This window comes from Belonocnema kinseyi, chromosome 1 (genome assembly GCF_010883055.1).
Source record: "Belonocnema kinseyi isolate 2016_QV_RU_SX_M_011 chromosome 1, B_treatae_v1, whole genome shotgun sequence".
NCBI classification, from domain to species: Eukaryota; Metazoa; Arthropoda; class Insecta; order Hymenoptera; family Cynipidae; genus Belonocnema; species Belonocnema kinseyi.
The window spans coordinates 86,403,702-86,418,353 of record NC_046657.1 but is presented as its reverse complement, the minus strand read 5'-3'; the positions used below and the strand labels follow the sequence as shown (position 1 = coordinate 86,418,353).

General features: G+C 35.2%; 1 protein-coding gene across 1 annotated transcript in view; it reads right to left on the bottom strand.

Annotated features, from left to right (window-relative positions):
• Window positions 1–3,618: 3,618 nt before the first annotated feature.
• The window catches only part of LOC117172495 (prolyl 4-hydroxylase subunit alpha-2-like), an 11,773-nt gene continuing 739 nt past the window's right edge, over window positions 3,619–14,652 (bottom strand). The window contains exons 2-5 of the mRNA XM_033360496.1: window positions 13,885–14,109; window positions 13,742–13,807; window positions 10,488–10,653; window positions 3,619–3,894 (exon numbers count right to left, since the gene is read on the bottom strand). Coding sequence (XP_033216387.1) covers window positions 3,824–3,894; window positions 10,488–10,653; window positions 13,742–13,807; window positions 13,885–14,109 — 528 coding nt within the window. The 3' untranslated portion in view covers window positions 3,619–3,823. The remainder of the gene's footprint in view (window positions 3,895–10,487; window positions 10,654–13,741; window positions 13,808–13,884; window positions 14,110–14,652) is intronic.

Below are 14,652 nucleotides of genomic sequence, written 5' to 3'. Positions count from 1 at the left end.
TATCTAGTCGGGAGTGGTGCTGACTGAAAACAGATGATTTGGAGCGATTCGCGCGCCATATGTTGGTCATTCTAAGGACTTATTGAACTACCCTCGTAGATCCATGATTCATGAAGCGCCTTACAGTTCTTTCAATTTTTGATTTTGAAACAAGATTTAACCCTTCTCCATTACAAAAAGTGCGATTAAAAATCAAGCGTACGTGATCATAAGATCGAACTCAATACCCCAACCACGCATCATTAATAAAGATACCCTCTCTCGTTCCGAAATTTTAGCTTGCGCCACAATAATCTTTTAGCGAAAGATAGTAAATATGTACTCGTAATACGTAAATTTAGTTTCGATTCGTAAGATTCGTATGGAAAAACGGTATAGGACTGTATAACTCTTCAGGGAGGAATAAAACTCTCACCAGAACAACTGGAACATTTAATGAAAAATTTCCTTATGATTTTACAATATTCAAAACACTGTAACCAAGATCAATACAGATTTCTCATACTCTCTTTATCAATCCCTCTTTATTAATCCGAAAAAATGGTTATATATACTTTATACAATGTTGGCACCAACGTCACCCCCTATAATCTTTAACCTCCTCTCCTTTTTCTTTCTTTACTATTGATATGGAAATACTTTGGAAAACCAGATTTACTATCTCATCTGGAAAAAATCGTGTAACAACTAACAAGGTCACCTTTCAGAAAAGTGGCATTCAGGGGGACACCATGAGCCCACACTTTTTTTCCACACATTATTACCACTATAAAAGCATTTTTTCATATTTATTTTGTTAAGAATTCCATCTTTTATCTGAAAATTTAACTAATTTATTTTTGGTTTAATGCTTGTGTCAGTTTAAAATTCGTTTCTAATGATGAAAATTGAACAATTTTGTTGACATTTTTTTTCTTGAAAAATTATCTTTTTAATTATAAATGTATTTTCTAACTTCTTTAGCTCGCACAATCCTACTCAAGTTAACTGCTCGTGCGCGCGCAAAGCAACTCACCGGTGTTAGGTTTCGCATTGTATAGTGTCGATTGTATGTTTATACCACTCTAACCTTAAAATCTCAACTTTGACAAGATTTTTTCGCCTTTCGTGGTATTAAATACTGTTCGATATTTGTGTGAGAGGTTATTTTTAGCAAATGAGACTTTCCTCACTCGCTTCGCTAGTGCGAAAAGCGTCTCATTCGCTAAATAATCACCTCTCACACACGTATCGAAATGTACTATTCTCGCTCCATCTTAGTGTTTGATTTCACACTTTTCAGAGAAACTTTAAGTTTAGAGTAAGACTTTCACATCTCCTTGGTGTGTTTTGTTAGTATTTTCAACACTGGGAAGTTGAGAGTTCGTAAATTTACCAACTTTACACCGGAGAAGTTTTCAAACAAATATGTTTTTAATTAGAAACGACTTGAAATAGTATGTTACATATCTAGGCACAGGTGTCAAGAAGTAAATTTAAATTGAGATACGATCCCGACGAAAACCACAAAAGTATGATGGTGGTGTTTGTTTCCAAAAAAGCTAATGTATTTGGTCCCAAATTATAGTGGCCCATACGTACGAGATTCGGTTAATTTTTGTATTTTTTTACATATTGAATTGCCTGAGTACGTGAAGGCAAACCATGCTCGTATATAATAATTATACGTATTATACGTATTATTGGATAAGAGTATGGTAGATTATTATAGTTATATTATATACTTTTTCATCTTGTAATATTATATAAAAATGTTAAATTTATATTCGCTGGGTCACTATTATTGATTGGATATTGTGATTACTGTTTGGATTCTGGATTAGAAATCTAAATTCAAACCCTGTAATATTTAAATAGTGTGGCTTTTAGGGCGGTTGAGGTTATTGTACTGTAAGAACAGGTAGTTCCTTTCGAGACGCCGAACTCTTACGTCGTTCTGTCGGTACAATTAATTTGTTATTTCTGCTTTGACATATAATACACGATGTAGAAATTCAATATTGCATTTGTCGTTTACTCATTTCCATAACACAATTTAACAACAAAAAATAATTTTTAAATGTTCACATTGATGCAACGCACGCACACTTAGACACGTATACATATTATATAGATAGTTTGTTTATTTAGAGCACACTCTTATCATAAACATTTTAAAAACCATAAATAAAAGAAAAGGTAAAGTTACGCTGAGTTTAGTCGTTCAGCCGAAATTCCGGGGATTCGCATAGTACGAGTTAAAATAATAGGCGAAATTATTCAATTCACTAATTTGAACAAGCTTAATTAAATGCCCAGAAAACCAAATCTTCAACCAAAAAACGCAAGACAACGAAACAGAATTTACTGTAACAACGAGGGCAAAATGCCGACAAGAGCAGTGAAATGGAGTCAGATACGCCGACTAAGCTGACTATCGGGGTTGACATGGCGATTCAGCCTAAAAACACCAGCATGCTCAAACTCTCAATTCAAATTTCCAGGAGTAAGTCTTATTATAAGGACACCAGAATCCGCGAGGAATACCAAATATCCCGGTTAAACAAAGTTGGCCTTACCGCAACTAGAAAATTTACATTGAATCTACGTTACTCTGATAAAAAAAAAACGGCAGTCGTTCGTTGTCGTGGTAGCTGTAGACGTCTGCGTGGCTGCCGAACGACTCAGAGCGTGGCTTGTGGGTTGTCGAGCTCATTATCTCGCCCGCCTCTGGGATGATGCCCCACCGGTCAGCGCTTATTGAGTACTTCCTCGGCGCTGCTGTTTGATTGGTGCTGTGCCCATTGGCTCGTTCTCTGCAATGCTGCTAAAACAAAAAAAGATGCAGAAGCAACCCATTTGAAGGCTGTAATTGAACAAAATATCTGAAGGTAGATCCGAAACATTTCCCGTAAATCAGGAAGCTCTCGTCCTCCAGGCCACAACAGTTTTCCGCATTTGGCAAAGCATAAGACAGCAAATCAGGGACAACCATACCTGATTCACATCTTATCGTGAGAGTCTTGAGGAGGTCGTTTCTTGGATAGTGTCGTAGCGTCGAGGACCTTCCACGGTTATCCCTGGCTCTGGAGGCATCCAAGGTTAAGTGTCCCCAGAATGTGGGATTTTTCGGCCCCCACCACCCTCCTACCTAAGAGAAATGTATTTAAACGTAGCGTGTCGATAAGTCGGCTCAGCTACATTTTCGCACGCATTCCATAATTTTTTTTGAAGTTACAAATTCTCTTTTTCCATTACTTTACCAAACTATTTTTATAAATTAACTTAATTTTTGCCACTTATTTTCCAAAATACTCTTTTTCTGTTCAGATTAAATGAAAATTTGGTTCTTGTATGAAAAATGAAATTTATACTTTTAACTTATATATCTGCATTTATCCTCACAAAAAGAGCATCAACTTTTTTCTTCCTTGAATATCAAAGCTTGAGGTTCTGCCTACTATTTTTTACATAAGGAGCTATATCATAATAAAGAAATTATAAATTATTTGATAAGAAGAGTTAAATAAATATTTTTTGACATATGACCTTTTCAGAGATAAACATACCGTTCATTGTGTTATCTCAGCTAAATTAATAATATATTTAGAAACAAATATTTAGTTTTCTTGCAATCAGTTGTGAAATATCTAGAGAATTGTTTATTAATGCAAAATGATGATTAACAAAATTAATTATGTACGCGAAACATTCGTCTCATAATTTTAAAATTAATGCTTAACATAAAAACGTATGGCGAAGTCTACTCGCACAGTATATACAACCTCCATAATTCCAGATTATTCACGTTCCATTATTTTGCGATTAACTTCAAATAGATGACTCATTCATCTTCCAATAAAGTGCAGGGCCTGCGAAATTCTTGACCGTGTTCGTGAAGCCAAATAGTTGAAACTGTAAATATACATAATTAATAATATAAGAACACTTTTCGCTTAATATATAAAAATTGATCATAAATGTATCATAATCGATAAATAAAATTCGAGTTGTTTGTAAATGCTATCAAACCCTAATATTTTTCTAATACATCTAATTAATATTTCAACAAAATTCTGCCACGAAAGTAATTTAAATATTTTCGATTCCCGCTGTCTTCAAAACTACTTAAAATTTTGCAGCATTATATTATGTATAGTATCCAGGATGGAAAAAAGACGATTAAGGCGTGTGTTAAGATTGACAGACGAGCGAAGCAAGGTCGAATCAGACAAGTTAAGTCACCTTATGCCCTTGATACTTATTGTCCACTTGTAAATGTTGGGCATTTCATTCTTCTCGACAGATTTTTTTGTCCACTTTCTTTAATTATCAAGTCTGTATTAATTGCACATCCCGCTCAAGAAGTAACTGTCAGTGACTGTGGTGTTGTCACTTTGCCTAACACTTTCTTTCTCTTACTGTCAATCGACTTGGCGTAAGATTTAACGGACGTAAAGTTCCTTTTCGGCCCGGTCCACAGTGGGGCAAAAAGGTGTCTTTAGACAAATAAGTCTAGAGGCCACAGTTTTAATCCAATTTAAATGTTTTATTATACCTGAGTTAATAAAATTCTCCATAGATCGTTCGAGGCCGATTTTTGGAAAAAAAATTAAACATTTTTTCTATAAGGAAAATGTTACATTTTTTTTGAAAGAGCATTGTTTTGTCAATAAAAATGTAATGATGCTCTCATAATCAGAATAACTGAAAAACTGTCTAGAAATAACTTCTACTGGTATTATTTGATTATGCAATATTTTTATATTATTATAAACAATTTAATTATTAAATTTGTTCTGCAGAATTAGCTTCTTTTTGTTGCTTGAAACTGATATTTTTTGCAGGAAATGTATGTAAAATAAAGTTTAATTAGAAACTAAACAAATGCAAATAATACCTAGTCAATGTTTAAACAAATGTTACAAAATAAATTCAGATTTCGACTAGTATTTCCTACATATAATGCGTTTTAAAATGCAGATGTGAATGCAAATATTTTGTCAGCGGTATTTAGCAGTGTGAACTTGATATTTTAAAACAACTTTCAAATATTTGAACAATTTAAATTAGCAAATGCATAACTTTGTCAGTTTTCATTTAAGAAGAGATTTCGTTTTTGGCTTAAAATAAACTAATATAATTTTTCTTTAGTACTAATACTGTGGAAAATCTCAATTACACAGCTCTGTTTGATTATTTAAACAATTTTAATTAACAAATATATAACTTTTTCAGTTTTTAGTAGAAAGATTTAGATTTTTTCGTAAAACCAAGTGATATTCTTTATCCTTTCATATAATATTGTGGAAAATTTCCATGACACTGCTATATTTTATTATCTGTAGGTTCAATTATAAATATTGCATGGTGGTTGCTTCCCTGTAATAATTTGATGCAAGACAACAATTTGTTATTATTTAAATAAATGAAATTAACATTTCAAATATTTAGACCGATTCTTTTCTCTCAGATAGAAATTCTTGATCGTAAGCCCATTCACTTTTATGAGTCATCATTATGACGATAACGAAGCACGGCTTGAACTTCCGAAAGCAATGGACTCTTATCATAAACATTATTATCGAGCAAGATTATAAAACTAAAAGGAATATAAAGAACAAGTGAGGATCGTAGGAAACAAATAAGGATCGCAGAAAACAATCGAGAGCTTAGCTAAGCATATAGCGTAGATATATGTTATTAAATTATTTCAGAAGAGCACCTTCCTCACCATATTTAAAGTTACTCATTTTTTACTTAAAATTCTTTAAATAATAAACAATAGTTGTATCATGGAGATTTGCCACAATATTAGGCCAAAGAATATCACTTGGTTTTATTTATTTTACTTATTTAGTATAAATCCCTAGGGCTACATATCTGTCTCAGGAACAGGGGATACATTAACTATTACAACAGCAACGAAAAGAATACTGTCGCTAGTCGAAGAATATTACTTAAGTTATAATTATATAGTACACCAGATTTTAACAACTTATAAGATAATAGTAATAAGTGTGAGAGCTAATTTTCTACCGTAATTGTGTGAGATTAAATAAAATCGATATTGAATTAGGGTAGCAGAGTTACAACAAAATATCAGATATCAGGTCGCAAACCTATAAAGCAAGGGATATAATTGATTTATATAAAATATAAGTTTAGATATTACATGTGTTAAAGGTATCGAGGCATCGAGGTATCAAGTTTGGTGCTTTGGAACTATGATTACCTTTTTTATTTCTCAAAGTTTGGAAAGGGCAGAAAGATTTTTGTCAAAAAATCGAAATAGATTGAAAATATATTGTGGGGTTTCAGTGTGAAAGAGATTGTATAAAAAATTACCCATGAAATACTGTCTTCTCTTGGCTACATTTTGAAACTCTGCTTTTTCGATATGTTAGATCTAAATGTTTAGGTAAATCACAAATAAAACAAATACATGCATTAAATGCTTTCTCAAGCTTAGAATGAAGCTTATCTATTATGTGATCATATACTATGCAGCCAAAATCAAAGTGTGGCAAAATCAAGCTCTTAACCAGAAGTGTGCGAGTGGAAACAGGCAATAATTCTTTGTTTCTTCTAAGCTGGTTCAGAATACTAAATATTTTCCTCGAGATGTCGTTTACCTTCTCTTTTAAGGATCAGTAGTTGTTGCGTTGCAACACTTTAAATTAATTTTTATATATTTTCATTCTTCAAATTTTTGAATCTTATTTATCTTTCGGCTCCGTTTAAAATGATATTTCGTTTTTAATCTTCTGTCCTCGAGTTTGTCACATTTCGACACTTTCTACCGATTTGTGTACCTTTGCTAAATTACTGTCTTTCGCGCCTCTATTGTGTTCGATAACAGATGTAAGAAGGGCCTTGCAAAGATAATTCAGCCTCAGCCTCCGGAAACATCTCGTCAGAAACTTATATAGTCTTTCCTTCGTGAAACAAACTAAATCCGTAGAATTTCATAACTCATTTTCGACTGTCTCGCAATTACCTGATTTCGGAAGGACCCATTACACGGGGCCTCACCCCCGTCTCCCACTTCTCGATTTTCCTTCCACGCCTACGTTTCCTACTTTGTACTTCCTGAACCAATCCTAAACCTCTACGTCATCAATTCTCCCTCTTCGAAATTTTCTATTTTTGCACTCTTCCCTTTGCTTCGTCGTCAATCCAAAAAATCTGCATCATTATATTCTCGTCCGTTGTACCAAATTCACCTTCAAATTCTCTCTATGCAGGATTTTTATCATACAGTCTACTTTTTATTTCGCCGTTGTATGCCTCTATGTTACTAAATATATACTTTGAAACATACAATGTTGTAGTTCGTGTTTTTTGTTAAAATTTATTATTGACTCAAAACAGTAGTGGTGAGAGAGTGATTATCGCTTCAGAAGTTGGGTAAGGGGATGGCCCAATCAGTATTGCCTTTGTTTTAGAAGAATTGATTGAAAGCCGATTTGTACTGGCCCAATGCACTACCCTATCAATATCTTCCTGTACGAGAGCAAGGAGATCTGTTAAAAAAGCAATAGGACCCGAAAGTCAGACTGCTCGCATCTACTATTCTTACTCGTTGGAACCTACCATTCAAGTATGATTCAAACCACCTAATTGTCATGTCTGAAAGTCTAAAGGACTTCCACTTAAGCAGAAGCAGTTTGTGGTTTACAGAGTCAAATGTCTTATAAAAAGCAAATAATACAACAATCGTGATCTCTTTTTTTATCTAATGCCATTTTATAATCATTGGTGACTTTAAGTGTTGCTGTTAGAGTACTGTGTTTTGCCCGGAAGCCGGATTTCATTGGATCGATTAAGTTTTGAGAATCCAAATATTCATATAATTGACTAAACTATTTTTTCAAATGGTTCAGATAGTGCGCATGGGATGAATATAGGATGAAAATCTTCTAAGCACGTAGGGGAACTAATTTTTGGAATGGGGTGAATGATAGCCCTTTTCCAAATATCTGGAAATATCCCAACTTGCAAGGAACTATTACAAATATATAAGAGAATCGGAAAAATTATTAAAAGAGCGAATTTTACTATTTTAATTGATATACCATTAGATCCTATGGCATTTGAACTAACTTCCATAATGTTTTTCTAGGAACACATCTGGGGTAATATCTAAGAAAAAGAAATTGTTGTCATTGAAAGTGGATAGAGGCAAACTCAGAATAGGCAGAACTAGAGAATTGGAGGTATAAATAATATATAATCTCTCAGAAGATGCACAATGTTCTTATTTTTATCTTTCATTGCATTGTAGTTGTATATATTAAACGAGTCTCTAATTTTAGTTTGGACTAGATTTCTAATTTTGCGAAATTTAACTTGTATGATGGTATTTTTAGTTCGTTTGGCTAGTATACGCCTATTGTCGCGCTCCTTCATAAGATGTTTTATTTCGGTGTAATCCTCTCTCTCAGTCATAGGTCATAAGGTGATCCTGAAATTCAGCTTCGTCAAAAGATCCTAAATTACGCGTCTGTATTTGCTGGGGACCAGTGAATTCTAGACACGAGATTTTGTAATTAATCTTTATAAGGTCATGATTAGATAGGACTGGTATAGGGTGTATCAAGGGTGTAAGGTAATTGGCGTGGTTACTAGTTGCATTTAAATTTGTATTAAAATCTCCGGCAAAACTAATATTATTAAAATTCGGAATGTGCATTGCAATCTCCGATTCAAATTCATTATCATATGATGCAAGAAGCGGTTTATATACACTATAATATATACACTAGAAGAAACTCCAGTGTAGGATAGTTCGCCTGTGGGCTCATCCCCCTAATAACACCTCCAAGACTTTCATGCACATAGAGACATACCCCACCCCCCTTCCTTCGTCTCTATCCCGGTGAAAGAGCACGTAATTATCAAGGACCACCATACTGGAAGGATGATTAGGATTTAACCATGTCTCAAAAACCGCGATTAAATGGTAAAATCAAGCCTGAGAAAAGCGTTTAAATTCTTCATAACGAGCCAAGAGAGATTAGGCATTCATATCACATATATTGAAGGAAATCATCAAGAAAGTTTATTGGTGCAATTCATGTTGAGATAGCTAAAGCAAATTATGATGAAAGTATCTCTAGTAATAATCCACTCCAAATCAAACTTCCAAATACAGGAAAGGTTACAAAATAATTATTACTGTATGATCTAGCATACGAATCGTAACAATAATGAGCAATATTTGAGCAGTAGACGGCCGTGTTACCAGAGGTTCAAATCGCAATTAAAATGTAACATAATACATCCCTGCTGAAAGTATTGCTAATTCATATAGAATGGAGACTGTTAAATATATGTATAGGGTTTGCTGATAAAATGCTGATAAAATGCTGATAAAATGATTAAATAAACCTCACTATAAAGCATGCCAGCAAGTTCAAAAATAATCATAATAATATGAGCAAATAAACTATAATAGGGTATATAATAATAATTATTATAAAAAGGATATAGAAGCGAGCCACCAGCCCACTTTCTGAAAGTCCAGAAGTAATCCAGTAGTTTCTAGCGAAGGAGATCGACATCACATGTGTGGGAAAGCAAGATCATTGGTGTCTCCTGTTCTTTACATTAGTAAATTTTTCCATCCACAATCCACACAAATTTAATCTTTTTTGCTCTCCCAAGCTCCAGCGCAGCACTGTAAATATGTCTATAGTATTTAGACAAAGATTCTCTAATGTAGATAGGGTGATGCACCTCCCCTCTAAGATCTTTGGTGGATAAATCCCTCTTCTTTTTGCCACTTCTGATTATGTTAGCAATTATAAACTGATTGGTCAATTTGAACACTATAATGGGTGGTAGCTGTGAGCGGGAAGGATCCGCAGGACGGATCCTAAAAATAGAGTTTTACGAAAAACTCCAAATCTTTCGAGTGAAAAATCATAAAGCTTTGTATTTATTAATTAAAATTGTTTACATAATAAAAAAACTGTGCGACGGAAACTTTCCGCAGTATGAGAACAAAATCAAAATTATATTAGTTTATTTTAAGCCAAAAACGAAATTTCTCAAATGTAAATTGATAAAGTTTCACATTCGTTAATTTAATTTTTTCAAATAATTAAAAATTTTGAAATATTAAGTTGATACTGCAAAATACGACTGATAAGATATTTGCAATCACAACTGCATTTTAATCGCTTTATATGTATTAAATAATAGCCGAAAAGTTAACTATGGAAAATTCTATTGTTTTCGATTAGAAAAAAATATAAATTGTTTAAAAATTATAGCTTGCAGAGGCATTTTTCCAGACACTCCTTTTTTCCACTCTGTACGATCGAAAAGTGCGCACCTGTCATCAAAAGCCCAACTTTCAGAGTATGTTGTATGAAAAATTATTGAAATTATGGCATGCTATTATTTTGTTACTTAACATTGTAACTTGTGTCAAGAGAAATTAAATAATTACATAAAATTTTAATATGATTTCTTTTGTAATATTTTAAATGAAAACGTACTCCATTTAGTTCCAGAAAGTACCCAACATGCTCCATGTACAGCTAGATATTCTATTTCGCCATTCCGTTTGAGATTGTACCAGAAGACTGCGCTACCTTTCTTAGGCTTTATGGTAAAGTTCAGCGCGGGGAAAACTGTACTGCCTCCTTTCGCAACGTCATTCATCTAAAAATTATAATTCTTCTCAAATTCTATAGAATAAACATTTTGTAAACCGAATATTAATTTTATATCCTTCTTTTTGAGAATAAAAAAAGCATCATATGAAAGAAGAAGGTATACACACACATATGTATGTATGTAGGTGTGTGCATATAGCACCCTCTCCCAGCGAAATTCCGCGGTTGCCTTAGGCCAACCTTTTAATTATGTATATGATTAAAAGTTTGCCATAAGGACAACCGTAGGATTTCGCAGGTAGCGGGAGCTAATCTGAAAAACTGCACCCGCTTCTAGCGAATTCGCGGTAAAATTTCAGCCACAACCACGTCTCACGACCGTGAGATAGGTGGTTACAGTCTGTAATGGAATCAATACGACGATCCGGCAAAAGTCTCATGCACCCTGAGGACACGGAGTGACTCAAGGACGACCGCCTTCTGCATTTTTCCCGCAAGTGTTTTACAATATTGGTGACACGCAGGGATGCTTTTCAGGCCATTAAACAGTGAAAGCTTGGCATCTCCAAGACCGCCGATGATAAGGACGATTAGATAAAACAAAATATTTCGGCTACAATCGTCGCAACTCCCATATAAAGTCTCTATACCTCTCTTTCTTCCCATTCTCCTTTGCTATGATGGTTTTGTCAACTGGTGTCGAAAATTCGATAACGAACATGGTTCGCTTCTCGTAATCGAGAAGAACCATGTCAGGCCTCGAGGGTGCACCAAAAACAATTGTCGAGAATATAAATTTTCAGTATATGCGGAAATTCTCATTTTCGATAATTGACTCGATTTCCCTAGGAGCATTTAGAGGAGCGATATTAAGGTATGACAGAGATGGTAATAAAGCAATCTTAGTGCCACATTTTGCCTTTTGATTTAGGTCCTTTCCGCATGAGGTCAACAACTAGATAGTATGTGAGCTAAATCCTCGGAGTGTGCATGGCACGCCCTACATCTATTATCTAGAATGTCTTGGCTCGAAATGCGGCGACGGTATATTAATGTGGAAATAACACCGGCTTGTCATACCAAAATGAAAACCTTCGTGCCATACTTCAATCCGGGTGATGTAAGGAATGCAAAAGTTAGCTCACACGACATTGACTGATCCTCCACATTTCTGTGGAAGATTCCGTGCATCCTTTTATCGAGGAGCTGTTCACGGAAGTTTTTCCCTTTCGCTTTCTTGATCCGGGCTTTAGCGAGTAAATACTCGAGATAAATAAGATCTGATGCATTTTGCTCACACCTAATACTGAAGTTAAGTCCGAGTGTTTCAGCAGCCGCCTCTGCTGCTTTGTACAGAAACGCTCCTTTGTCCACTTACTCTTGCTTTCTGACCATTTGAAAAAAATACTCTCTTTCATTTGCGACTCTATGTGCTGTATCCAAAATAATCCTGTTATGAAGACATTCAAGATTCATGATTCCGCGACCACCTTAACGACGTGAGATGCAGAGGCACGGAACAGAAGGCTTAAGGTGCATGCTTTTGCTCATGTGCATAACCTTTAGTGTCCCGATATCAAGGAATCTGAGCTCGTTCTTCGTCCATGTAACCACTTCAAATGGATAGAGTACTACTGAGACGGCAAGCATGTTCGTTGCAGATACTTTGTTCCTCGCCGACAGTTCGGAAGACCAAATCTGCTGGACGAGACGTTTTTATCTGCAGTACAGAGTATCCTTTATAGATGTCACATCCTGAACGTAGCTCTGTGGCACGCCCAGATATGTGTAAGTCTCTCCAGCGCAAAAGGGCCGAATAGCTCTTCTATCGACAAGCTCAGGGTCTTCAGGGATGCCATTAAGTTTTCCTCGCTTCAAATAAACCTTGGCGCATTTGTCTAACCCAAATTCCATTTCTATTTCCTTAATATATCGATGGGCAATCCCTAGAGATAGATATAGTTACTCTTTGTTTTGAGCATAGATCTTAAGGTCGTCCATGAAAAATACATGAGTGACCTTGTACTTTCGATCTGCAGGTTTGCCGCACAAGTACCCTTCGGAATGGCGTAGTGCTAGAGATAGAGGCAATAATGTAAGGCAAAAGAGGAGTGGGCTCATGGTGTCGCCCTGAAAGACACCTCTCTGAAACGTGACCTTGTTAGTTGTCACACGATTTTTTTCCAAATGAGATAGTAAATCTGGTTTTCCAAAGCGGCATCAATCTCTCTATGCAACTCACGATTTGCAGATGAACCTTTAAGCTGTCCAAAAAACAGACAATAAGTATGTAGGAGGTCGAATCGAAAGCTTTCCGGTAATCAATCCAGGACATCGATAGATCACGCTGGTAGGATGCTGCATCTTTGCAGACACATCTATCGATGAGCAGGTTCTCGCGACATCCTGCTACGCCTTTCTTTGACCCTCGTTGTTTATACATTTCCACCAACCACTCAGGATTAGCTCTTCCGACTTTAAATATGTTGTGAAAATACAGGCAAGTGCTTATAGGTTGAAGGAGACTTCTTCCACCAGAAGATCTTGATACCATTTGGTCCCGGAGCGGAATAGTTTTTCATCCCTCTAAATACTTTTTTACCTCCTCGGTAGTGATGGCTAAGCATTTTTCATCAGGTGTTATGAGGGCATCACATATAGTATATTAAGATTCAGTTGCCTCTCTCTCTTTCGATTGCTCTCTCTCTCTCTCTTTCGATCGCTCGCTCACTCATCGGCTAATATGTCCCAAATTGCGCTATAGTAAAAATAAAAGCGAGAATGTAGATATAACAGTTTATGTAAATTGTTGCAAATAACTGTATATAATAACGATAAGATATCATAAAGTATGTAGGTGGAAGTATCGTATGACCGCAAGTACATCGTTATTGCACTTAACCTCTTAATGGCATTACAAAAATGAATACCCTGGAAAATTTATTGCATATGAATTCATTCCAATAAAGTAATCTGAAATATTGAGAATCATTTGAAAATGTGTAATTAATGCAATAGGAACCAACCCGTAGCAACTATCAAATTTTTTTCGATCCATGCTTGCAATTCAAAGGAATCTGAGCTCACAATTATACGTACTGCACGTACGGTTTAAGAAGAATTTTTATACTTACATAAAACAGAACCGTTGCTATACGATTTCCAGTGCCAAATTCTTTCAAAGAGTTTTTGTCCTCTTCCTGAAACATAAGGAAGTCAATATAGTATCAGTCAACCTGTTATACAATTTATATGAGTTTATATACAATTCACTCACATGCACGGCATCAAAATGTGGCAAATAAAAACCTCCGATTGTGTAATAGGAAATGTGCAATCGCTCGGCTGTGTCAACTGTCAAGCCTGTCATATGCTGCACTCGACGCCTCAAAAGCTGAATGTGTTCATTTTCGTCATTTTCAAGATAGGCATTTTTGGCAATTCTGCCTGTGGAGGGTTCCTTTTTACCAGTGGCAAAATTTCTCACTTTTGCACTTTTTAACTGCAAGGAAAAAATTAACCCATTCTTATAATTTGTATTAAAAATATAAACGGTAGAAAGTTGCCAAAGTATTTTAAAGATAGATGAATTCCAATTTAACACACTTTCTACTTGAAGCAATCACATGTTACAAGCGTACGAGGGTAGTTCAATAGGTTCTTAGAATGAAGTATAAAAACAATTTTTTTTGGGTAAATTTTTTTTTTATTTTTCAACATAATCTCCTTGGAGCTCTATACACTTGGTCAATCGCTTTTCAAGTTTTTTTAATCCTTCAGAAAAGTGCGTTTTTGGAAGTTCCTCAAAATAAGCACTTACAGAGGCAATGACGTCTTCGTTGTCTGGAAATCTCTGTCCACCGAGCCATTTTTTCAAGTTTGGAAATAAGAAAAAGTCACTGTGGGCTAAACCTGGTGAATACAGTGGGTGTTCGACCAATTTGAGTTTTAGTTCTTCAATTTTAGCCATTGAAACGAAGCATGTGTGAACTCGGGCGTTGTCGTGATGAAAGAGAATTTTTTTTCTCGCCAAATGTGGTCGTTT